Source organism: Gavialis gangeticus, unplaced genomic scaffold (assembly GCF_001723915.1).
Source record: "Gavialis gangeticus isolate Ggan-Ray unplaced genomic scaffold, GavGan_comp1, whole genome shotgun sequence".
NCBI lineage: Eukaryota > Metazoa > Chordata > Crocodylia > Gavialidae > Gavialis > Gavialis gangeticus.
The window spans coordinates 6,086,489-6,098,133 of record NW_017729014.1 but is presented as its reverse complement, the minus strand read 5'-3'; the positions used below and the strand labels follow the sequence as shown (position 1 = coordinate 6,098,133).

General features: G+C 43.4%; 1 protein-coding gene across 4 annotated transcripts in view; it reads left to right on the top strand.

The window, feature by feature from the left end:
- PRDM16 (PR/SET domain 16) overlaps positions 1 to 11,645 on the top strand; it is a 527,338-nt gene that overhangs the window by 494,510 nt on the left and 21,183 nt on the right. For 3 of the 4 annotated variants that reach the window (XM_019511653.1, XM_019511657.1, XM_019511656.1), the window contains 3 exons: positions 2,453 to 2,540; positions 6,762 to 6,931; positions 8,091 to 8,168. In XM_019511653.1, coding sequence (XP_019367198.1) covers positions 2,453 to 2,540; positions 6,762 to 6,931; positions 8,091 to 8,168 — 336 coding nt within the window. The remainder of the gene's footprint in view (positions 1 to 2,452; positions 2,541 to 6,761; positions 6,932 to 8,090; positions 8,169 to 11,645) is intronic. The other variant, XM_019511654.1, reaches the window with a different exon arrangement.

Genomic DNA, 11,645 nt, shown 5'->3' with positions numbered 1-11,645 from the left:
TCTACACCACAGCCTCCCATTTTCTTAATGAGAACGGGGTGAGAGACAGTGTCAAAAGCCTTCCGGAAGTCCAGGAAGACTATGTCCACTGCTACCCCTGCATCTAATGATCTGGTGATCTGATCATAAAAAGCCACCAGGTTGGTCTGACAGGACCTGCCACTGATGAACCCGTGCTGATTGCCCCTAAGCATGCAGTCCCCTGCTGGCCCCTCCTGGATGTGTGCCAGAATTATTTTCTCAAACAGCTTGCCTAGGATCGAGGTAAGACTAACTGACCTATAGTTTCCCGGGTCCTCCTTCCTCCCTTTTTTGAAGATTGGAACCACATTGGCCTTCTTCCAGTCCTCTGGCACTGTAAGTAAGTGTTGCTTACTTACATGGTGGAAACAGGGCTGCTCCACAAACTAGATGCTGTCTGGCACCTGAATGCAGTCATCTGCCTCTAGTGTAAACAGGACATGGTTTATTTTTGTACAAGAGCTGCTGGGAAATAAATCAGTTAGTAGGGTAGAAAAGGCAAATGCTTGGGCCTGGTGCAGGATTCCTCTACAACCGGGCATTCTCAGAAGGAATGCTAAAAAAACAAGGGCCGAAAACACACTTGCCAATTAAAATAGCAGGCTCGGGAAAACTGTACAGGTCCAGAAGATGGATGTAAGTGAGGGCATCATCTGCTGCATTCCATGGGATGCAAGTAGGTTGAGTAAGATGCTAAAATAGAAAGTCCACAGTGGAGTTGCTTGCAGCTCAAACTGCTGATGTAATGAGCTAAACAGCAGAGCATCCAAATCCCAGCTTGAAAAATGTGGAAATATTTTGTTTCTAAATTTCTCTTTATCACACATTATTTGGCTCTTTTATTTTTCTCCCAGAAGCAGCTTAAATCCTTGACATTTTCTCTTGATATAATTTAATGCAGCCAGACAGCCAGAAATCTGTGCCTTGCCTTGTTAAGGTAATGTTCTCAGGCATAGAGTTGAAAAGATCAGATTAATCCTTTAGTCACTGCAGGATTTACCTCTGATGGCCAAATCTGCTCTTCTCTGCATTTCCAGTCTTCGGTGTTGGAGGGTGGCAAAACCGTGCACAATGAGGTGATTGCACTTTGCTCAGGGCTTCAGGCAAATATTTTTTTAATTTCTTTGCTGTGGGTTGGGTTGTCCCATGGAAAACCACTTGCCCAGCACTAGAAGTTACTTCCCCAAAGAAGAGGAATGGATGCTGGAGTTAGCTGGGTCATAGTTAGCTGAAGTTCACTGTATCGGCCATTGCATATTGGATTAGTCTAGTTCCTAACTATTATGTCTAAGGCACCAAAATAATAGTAATAGCAGTCATAATTTTAATAATAGTGACTAAGCTTCAGATATTTTGTTTCTCTTTAGCCGAGAAAAATTATATAAATAGCACTTTGAAAGCATTTTGAATTAAACCCCTTTGGTAATTTAATCCATACAGCAACAGTCTGAAATGCAGAACCAAATCTTGCTCTTTTTGACACTGGAGTAATAGTTTTAAAATCACTGTTGTCATTTTACATTTTGACTGAGGAACAGAGATAGAATGTGGTCTAGTGTTTTAAAGATGCAACAGCATTCTTTAGAGTCAGTTTCCATAACAATTTTCCCTATAGGAAATATTTTACTTTCCCATTCACACTTCACTGGATGAGTTCACCTGATGGTTTCCTTGCAGGTCACCTGATTCAACAGGGTCCTGCATCTATATTTGATGCTTAAGTGTGGGATTTTTTTAGATGGATGTAAGTGAATTCATAGAGCTTGTGTTCCAAAGTGACTTAGGGAACCCAGGCCTTAGGACCCTATCTCTAGTGTTAGGAACTGAAATTTTAGGCCCTATTTTAAAAATGTTGGCCATAGGCACTTAACAGACAAAGCCAAAGCAAAGCAAACCTCCACAGTGGGAGGGGAAATGAATGCAAAGCATCTAATGATTTCAGCTAGCACTCATCAGGGCTGCAGAATTGGGCCCAGTTCTAAATAGAAGGTGAAAACAAACACTTGGAAACAAATGGCTACTGTAGACTCCACACTTCTACCTCTTTCATGCTGATGTTTAGTATGTGTGGTTTCTGATCAGAACACTGTAACTGTGGATCCTTTAGATCCGGGTGGGGGGGAGGAATTGCCATGTGGCATCAACACAAGCCTATACCAACAGTTCCAAGTGTTCTCTTCCCCACCAACAAAGCAGTTTTGTAAAATATTGCCCCGAATTTGAGATTTGAGCTCAGCCTTCATGCATTTTCCAATAGCTTTCCCTGTATTTGATTTATGGAACCCTGTCCGTAATTCCCATGTAAAGCCATCGATGACCAGAAACATTGTCTTTAAGTATATTTAAGAATTCCTCAGCCAGTGATGCGGTTATTATGCTCTTTCCTATTCACAGCCCTATAGGGTATGTAACCCTCTGTCTTGTTGTCCAGCAGGGTGGAGAAGCGGAAGGTGACAGACCCAGTGGGTGCCCTAAAGGAGAAGTACTTGCGACCCTCCCCGCTGCTTTTTCACCCCCAGGTAAAACCAGTAGAAATGCAACCATGTGCCAAGAAGTTAGAGATGGAGAAGGGCCATATTTTAAGTCACATTGTTTCCTACCTCCCCCAAACCAGTGGCCTGTTTAAGCCTTCTCCCCCACTGCCTCACCAGCACCTTCCAATGCTCACTTTTAAAGCCAAGTTTTCACACCAGATCTGAACACAATGGGATCATTTCTATATTCTTCCTTTAGCAGTAGCAAAGTGCGTCCTGCCAGGATACAAGGGAGAAACATCCTGTCCAACCTCTCTTTCTGCTAAAATGCAGGTCTAATTCTTCATGGCTGCAGATCCTCATGTAACCAGTTGCATCAGGCAGTTGCAACTCCTTTACACTCAATTGTGTCACTGTAACGAGCTCTGCAAAGTGCAGGACCATGGAGAATCAGGCCTTCCTGATCCACTTCATTTTAGAATCGATGTGCTGCTACTGACTCAGAAAAAGATTGTGCACCTCTCATTTTCCCACATTGATTATACTGTTGTACAGGAGGTAGGTTGTCTAAGGGGCTCAGGCACTGAGCCATCTTTGCCTCAGTAAGGCACAGGACCCCCCACAAAGGGGATGAGAAGTGGGGCCATTCCCAGCCAGTGTACTGGGCTGGGGCTAGGAAAGTCAGCCAGGTGGGTTGTTGTTGCCATGCTGTACTCTTTGCAGAGGTGTTGCATTGGACCTTTAACACAGAGTATTTGAAAGGTGTACCTCATACCTAAACCCAGAGGAACTGACAGTGTCAGAGAAAATCCAGCTCAGTTCATGAAAAACTCATTGGATAAGGAAAAATTAAAACCTGTAACATGTGACAATTCTTCTACTCCCCAAGACTCCCCATTATTCAGTTGGAGATAATGCTAGCAACCCAGCCATCAGTGCACTGTCCTTTTCTGTGCGTCAAGCACCGGCTCTCCTCTCTCCAAATTTGCTCTGCAGTCAGTTGTTCAGTCCCTTTACATGCATTGTTCTATTTTGCTAGTGTTTCCCACCTTGGATAAATAACCCACAGGTTTGTGAAAGCTCAATCCCAGCAGCTTTCACAGCTAAACTTAGTTCCCGCATTGTTTCACATCAGCCCCAGAGTTTGGTTAATAACTTCCCCTGATTTTTCCTTCAAACAGGCTGGATAATGGCGACAGGCTGGTCAGGAACATCCTGTGTTTGTGTGAGTTAGAATAGTGGGGATATCTGCCTGTAAAGGATCTGATAGCGGGGAGGAGCTGCCATGGCAAAGCAGGGCCCCAGCAAGTTGGTGAGGAATTGACAAGGCCCCAACAAGAGCAAGCATTGGGTGGAAGGCTATTAACATTGTTCCTGAAATCCAGGCCCCCCTGCTTCCCATGGAAAAAAAAAAGATATAAGAGGCCTGGTTATCTCTAACAGCCTACTACCAAGAATGGTCCCAAACCTACATATCACTCAGCCTGCAGCTTCCTGATAACTGATTTTTTAATACAGTACAATGGGTTACTGTACAAAGGCCACTTAAAAGAGAGTAGAATAACTGAATGATCCTGTGGTTCCCATGTTATGTCACTGATCTGGTCATGGGACTATGCTAGGTGGAAGCAGAAAGACAGAATGCTTTCATCTCTTTCATCTCACATTGCATGAAATTCGTCCACCCCGCCGCCCTCACACCCTGCGCTTGCCTAAATCCCATGCAACTCATGGGTGCCGTGCATCTCTACCACAGTCTTCCTGACTTGAATGTATGTCCCAAAAGTTTAGAGTCCCAAATCTACAGTCCACCCATAGCATTCCTTTGACCAAGAGCACAATTGAGAAATCTGTGTATTTCACTCCCTTGATTCTGCAGTCCCTGCTGGCATGACTAGTCCCATTCACCCCACACAAAGTCCTGGGTGATGCACCAGGCAGAATCCAGCCTCAGTGATAATGACTGGATGTTCATAGGGCCTTTTTTCTCTTAAAAGCCAACTAAATCTTAAGCAATGCTGATCTCTCTTCTAGTGCTCCTCTGCAGCCTCTCTTTCAGGAGTTGAATCATTCTTACATTGTCTATTTTAAACGAAACTCTAGACAACATAAATAAATGGTACAACTTTATGATTGCTTAATGACAAACCTTTTCCCACCTGTTAAGTTTCTTTTCTCCTTCCTTCCTTCCTTTTTATTATAACGAGTCACTTTTTCCCTAAATAGCAAAGTGCCTTTACCACTAGAGAGGCCATGGCCAGCATTTAGAAATTTCAAATGAGCCCACAGCTATCATGCCAGCAAACATCTCTGACTAAGTGCCTAAAGAGCAAAGCACAACAAAAGATATCTCCAGGTACTCCAGCAAAGGGCTGAGTGACATGGCTTTGAGAGATCCAGATAGCATTTTAACATGATGGTTTTGTTACATGACTGGCAGCTAGGGCAGAGCTTTTGCTGTAAATGAACAAGTAACCTTTTCAAGTGGCTGGCGCTAAGTGTTACTTACGATTTATCATGGGCTGTGAACCTCCAACTCAAGGGCCCCAGGTCTATTAACAAGAAATGGTTTTACTACTCCTCTTTTTGTTGAGGTTTATGAATGGTTGTCAACTTTGCACCATTTATTCTTGGGTGATTGAGACAACTTTTTTTTTTATAGAGATACATTTAAACAATATCTTGGCTCGCTTCTGCCCGCCCCTCTGAGACCTAAAGTGTAAACGTGTAAAAGGTCAGCCCTTCCTGTACAATAGAGCATCTAGTTTTAATATATGGCTTCCTACTACCTTCTGCTCACTCACTGTCTCCCCTGCTTTCTCTGACTCTCTAGCTTGCAGGCTCCCACTCCCTTTAGTGCTCCCTTTTCCCTTGTGAGGTCATCACGGCTTTATTACTGGCTTGTTTGTTTCCTTCAAGTTTTCAGTCTGGTATCTCAAAAAGGCTTCTTCTAAGCAGGGAAGCTGAATGCTGATAAAGTCAGCTCAGTCCTCCAAATTACATGTCTCCCTTGGATTATTTGCACTAATGGGTGTCACAACATCTCCCTTCATTACTGCATGAGTATTTGTTTGGATTCCTTTGCTGCTTCCCCGGTCTGTTTATCCCTTCTGCTTTGGTCATTGAATCCTGCTCATGAGGATTGCAGCCTGATGAATCATGCCTTGGAGTAGCAGAGAGACAAGAGATGATGCAGGCATCTTTGGCGCATCTGTCCCCCTGTTCACGCATATTCCCCACAAGACAGTGGCTGTTAACTGAGTATCCCTCTGTTGTAGCTTTCTGAGTCCTTGACCCCTGTATTCTGCCTTCCTCTGTCTCCATGCCCCATCTGTAATATTTCAAGATACTTTCCCAAATCTTTACTTTTCCACCTACAGGGAGCCCAGAATATTTTGCCTAGAGTTCCCTTCCACTTCAGGAAATGGTATCACAGCCACCCTTCTGTCTCCTTCACTTGCTCCCTTGCCTTTTTTTGTGATCTAATTAAAAGGTTGACCTCTTAGCTCTCCAAACTCTCCATGGATTGACTCATCCTGAGCCCAACCTCAGCTCTGCCCACTTCTCATCTTTTGTTGTTTCTTCAACCTCTCCCCCATCACCACAGTCAGCAGTAACTCCTTTACTTCGGCTTCCAGTCCCTCCAAACCCACTGGAACCCTTGCCTTTTTTCATGCAAGTTGCGTTCAGCTTAAAACTTCCCTCCCCTCTTCCTACTGGTGTGGCCTGTCTGTCTGGCCCTCCCTCTCTCCCTCTGTGTCCCTCATGACACAAGGTGAGGGGAGTAGAGTCTATATTAAAAGTAAAACCTGTTGAACCCTGATTCTGAACTGTGTTGGCTTTGGGTTCAAGGGAAAGGTTTGCTGTGTGACTTGGGTCTTGTATCTAGTTTCCCCACCTTGGCCTTGGAGAGGGGAAGCTGGGTATTTGGTGAAGTTGCTGTTAATACTAAGAGTAAGCACATGCAAAGAGCCTAAGGTAGACACATGCCTAGTACCATTTCTAAAACCTTATGCAGTCACCTCAGTCAGACTCTGCTATATAAGCTGTTTTTTCACACTATTTCTAGGAGCCTGGGTTAATCATTTCTAACTTCATTGATTGGATTCAGTGCCCCTGACTCGGTAGAGCTGGCTTCTGAGGACAAGAGCAGCAGTCAGCTACAGCCCCTGAGATGCACAGTGCAGCTTACAGACATGTTTTGTGCCTCAAGTGTTCTTCTTTCAGTGGCTGCTCATAACACGGTGTTTCTACTTGTACAAACAGATGTCAGCCATAGAAACCATGACAGAGAAACTGGAGAGTTTTGCAGCCATGAAGGCAGACACTGGCACTTCTCTGCAGCCCCTCCCACATCACCCCTTCAACTTCCGGTCCCCACCTCCCACGCTGTCAGATCCCATCCTGCGCAAGGGCAAGGAGCGCTATACCTGCAGGTAAAGGGCAGGGCAGGGCTTTGTGCTGCTGGGAGAACTAAGCAAGGTAGTGGAATCACAGCTCCAAGTCAACAAGGCAACAACAAAGAACATGAACAGGACTTAAAACCATGTCAGATGGGTGCGTTACAGGGCCCTCTCATTCACAGGAGTTAGCAGGCTCCATTGGGGTGGGAAGCAGCATGAGAAGAGGATTCTGGTGATCCCTTCACTCTAAAAGAGTTGGTTTGGCTTGGAAAAAATTCCTCCTCCTCAAATGGGTCTAGCTGTTCTCAGGCCAAACCATTTTTTTCCAAGGCAATTTGGGGGTGGAGGCGAGGGGGAGAGGTTTGGGAGGGCAGAGTTGAAATTAGGGCTCTCTAATGCAAACTTATTGCAAGATCAGCTATGCAGAATATTGCTGTTTAAAGAAAATACACAACATGCTGCCTTATCTACACCCATATTTATGGATCCTTTGTGTCTGCAAAATCTAAAACCAGAGCTTGCAGCTGGGGTAATAAGGATCTGTAGCTCCATGCCCGTATTTTTATACACAGTTACCAAATTTCCTTACAACAGTTGCATCCCATTTTGGAGCAAATGCCAAAGGTGTCATTTTGGTGGTACATCCACTGTGTCTACCTTTGCAATGTAGTTTTTGGATCAGGTTGGAAGTGGGTATTCAGAAAGCTATGGATTCTATTATTTACCATGGGAAATCCATGCTGGTTCATATTTCGCATGTGGAAATATGAGCTGCAGAGTTTTATGGTGTCAAAATTTAATTCCTTTCCTTTAATACTCCCCCCACCACCACCCCTTTTCTGACTACCCTGGTCTACGTTTATATTTAAATACATGCCCCCCGCCTTTTGTGTTCATTGCAAAATCCATTTCCCTTTCTTATTTTCCTGCTTTTTGGTGCCTTGCAGTTGCCAAAAGCAGAACTGTTTGGTTCCAAGCAGATGATCTCACAGTTCCCCCACACAAGGGTAATTGACTGTCCCGATGGGTATTTGAGCCGTCTTTCTTGTCCGTTCTCAGAACTGGACCCTTAATTGAATTTCTCTTGTCCCATTACTTTATTCTGTGCCTCAAATGAAACAGATCGTACCACCCCCTTGACCCCTCACGGCTTTAATGCACTGATGAATCCTTTGGCTTTCCCCCTTTCTAGGTACTGTGGTAAGATCTTCCCACGGTCAGCAAATCTGACAAGGCATCTCCGGACACACACAGGGGAACAACCCTACAGGTGAGAGTTTTCCCCACGTGGTATCCCTGTCTCTGCCTGCCGGTTCCCTGGGGTGTTATTCTACTGCCTGCAATAAAGGTCTGCCGGCATGCTCGTGGAGGAATGAGGCAATACACAGGGTGATTAGGAAGGTTGTTTATTATGCAGTTGGGTCAGAAATGTCAGACTTGGCACCTTCCATTTAGGCCCTCATTTTAATTTTTTTTTAGATATACGTTGGCACAGAAGCAGTCTGAATCTGAGAGCTGTTTCATACTCCCATTAACAGTTTACTTCAGGGAGGGCTCAAGGTGCTGAATGCCTCTAAACACTGCTGTTGTGGGGGGTTGTTGGTGAGCTAGTTTGAGGACATATCTGGATTTCTTTTTTTCTTTTCATAATGTGTCAGAGTTGCCTAGAATCAGAGACCACAGGGCCTTTTTTGGTATATCTGCTTTGAAATCTCAATGCGTAAATTTGAATTGGAATACTTCAAATGTTAAAGCTCTGGTCACAGTTAGCGAAGGGGCGGATGTTCACACTGTGGTCTGCGCTTGCCACACACACAAGGTCAGTTGTGTGCAAACCTTCTGACACCTTCCTTTCACATCCTTATCCCTACACATGCACAACAGATTCTGAAGCTTGCATGCTTAAATGGTAGGAGCTTCATGGTAGGAGTACAAACCCCACTCGGAACAAATGTTTTAGATATTAGTGGAGTGAATGAGAGAGGTTACAGTGAAACAGTTTTCATTGAAAATGGAGAGGGGGGAATTTTTGCCAAATTTTATTTTTCCTTCCATTTCTCTCCAGGTTGGTCAGAAAAATATAGATAAAAAAATGTTTGGCTGGCTTCAGTTTGAGTGCAAGTGTACAGTTCTGCAAAAACTGTGCTTAGACAAGTGAATGACAAATTGAGGCTTGAATGTCAGGCAAAGAGTATATCAAAATAATCGTCACCAGGCATTCTGGTTGTCTTTGATTAAAAAAAAATCCCTATTTTTTGGATTAAAAAAGTAACCCCAAATCCACATTTTTGTGTGATTAAAAATGCACGATATAGATGCACGTTTTTCTGTGATTAAAATGAAATGCACTATATATATATATATAAGTGGCATATCATTTTAATCACAGAAAAATGTGGATTATTTTGGGTTACTTTTTTTAATCCAAAAATTGGGGATTATTTTTTTTTTATCAGAGAAGACCAGGATCCCTGATCATCACTAGCTTTGATAAGTGCCATGGTTACGGTTCTGGAGACTTATAATATTATCAAAAGTTAAGATCTTTTTCACTTTTGTGCTACTGTGCTAATAGCTAATATCACAGGGATGTCAATGCACAGTCCTCAGCTCATGACAAAGATAATGGGTACATCTACACATGCAGCTAGCACATAGCAATAAACTCTGGCACAGTTTGCACTGGAGTTTATTGCTGCTGGGCCCAGTGTTTACACATGAGCTTGGGACCGCAGCATGTTGAGCCAGGGCAGAACAGCCCGGGCTGGCAGGAGGATGGGGGGGTCCACCTGTCAGCCTGGAGCTGCTCTGCCCTGGCTCAACCTTCTGTGGAGAGCCTGGCTGGAGCATGAGGGTGCTACGGTGTGGGGCTAGCTGACAGGCAGCCCCCGCACTGAAGCACCCTTGTGCCCCAGCCAGCCCCAGTCACTGTCTACACATGCGTTTTAGTGCACTAAATAACTGCACTGTAGGATAGTACTTGTCCTAGACAGCACTATCCTACAGCAGAGTTAATTAATTTACTGTGCCCTAATAGGGCATGTGCAGATGCTGACACCTTACTGTGGAGCTAATTAGTCAGCTCTGCAATAAAGTGTCTCATGTAGATGCACCCAATATGTAGTAATGACTGTATAAAGAGAAGCATGAAGAAAAATGAGGAACAGCAAAAAGCCATCTGGACAAATATATTGAATTGTTGGGGGGACTTGCGGGGGGGAGGGGGAGGGGCTGGATGGACAATTAGTTTAACTTAAGAATCTCCTTTCTCCCTAATTTAAACTTCAGCTACCTTTCCAGAAACTGTCAAATGTTGATTGTAGACATCAGGTAAATTCTTTTTAAGGACTCTCTGAAACGGGCAGAAATGGTTTGAATGAACACTGTATATTCATTACCCACCCTTGTCTGACTAAAATGCATGTTCCCGATTATTCACAGATTGTTAGTCCAGTTTTCTTCCAAAAAAGGAGACTTGCAACTTAACAAAGGTTAGGAAAATAAAGATTTATTTGATCTGGTCTTCTCCCAGAAAATGGTCCGTGTGTGTTTTTTGTAATAGAGGTTTGACTTCTGGACAATGTTGCATTGTAATAGCACTCCTGAGAATTAGTGCTATGTTTACAGAAGAGTTTAATTATCATTGATTTTCTTTTCCTATCTGAGAACTGTGATTTCCAACTTCAGCAACAATAATTGTTTTGAAAGCTTGTTTTGCAAATACTGACTCTGTCTGGGCAAAAGCAGGTCACCAATTCTCAGGATTTATTGTTGTTCTTATTGTAACTTTTCTTTCTTGTTTTAAGTAGTTTCTATGTTGACTGTGGCAATCAGGAGAGTTATTTGAGCAACCATATGGACAAACCTGAACAGAAACCCACACACATGAATACAGTCCCACAATATAAACATACAAAATGTCCAATATAGATGCAGCATGGTTTTACTAGAGCAGGGAGCAGTAAATCATAAGGTCTAGGTTCTAGTCCTGATGGTCACTGATTTACTTTGTGACCTTTGCCTTTCTCCAGTATCTTACATGGGGATTACATTGATTGAATAATATTGGTACAGTGCTTTGAAAATGAAAAGTGCGGTTTATGTTATTAAAGATGCATGCAGTAATGCACTATGCACATTTTAAAACAAAATAGTTAAAGATGCTTCACCTGCATCATGATATATGTGTGTGTGTGTGTGTGTGTACACCTAGGCAATAATGTGCAATTAAATGGCATTCTTTTCTATTCATAGTTCTTTCCTGCAGCTGACCAAAAATTCAGCAGTATGTGTTTTGAGACCCAAGAATAAAAGCAATTAAATGTAACTGTTGGAATTTCCTTCTGTGGAGGGCAAAATAAGTTGGGCTTGTTGTGAAATAATGGCAACCTTTCTTGGCAAGTCAGGAAATAAAAAGCAAACAAACAGGACTTGGTCATCCTTCTCCTAAGCCTTATAGTACAGGACTCAGAGCAGACAGTTTTGAACGAAGCTCTTGCAGATAGAAAGGTATTCTGTTGTTGTGTTTCTCCCTCTGTTAGAACAATGTATGACCAGAACTGAGAACAAGGAAAGGCTATTTGATCCAAAAGGTATTTTCCCTCTTTCAAAAGTCCATTCCCTCCAGGATGTCATCTAATGTCTGCTGGGCCCCCTTTGGGCCCTGGGGGAGGCTCACCTGGGCCTAGAGTGAGTGAGGATTTAGTTAGGGAGCTTCTGGAGGGGCTGGACATTTTTAAGTCAGCCG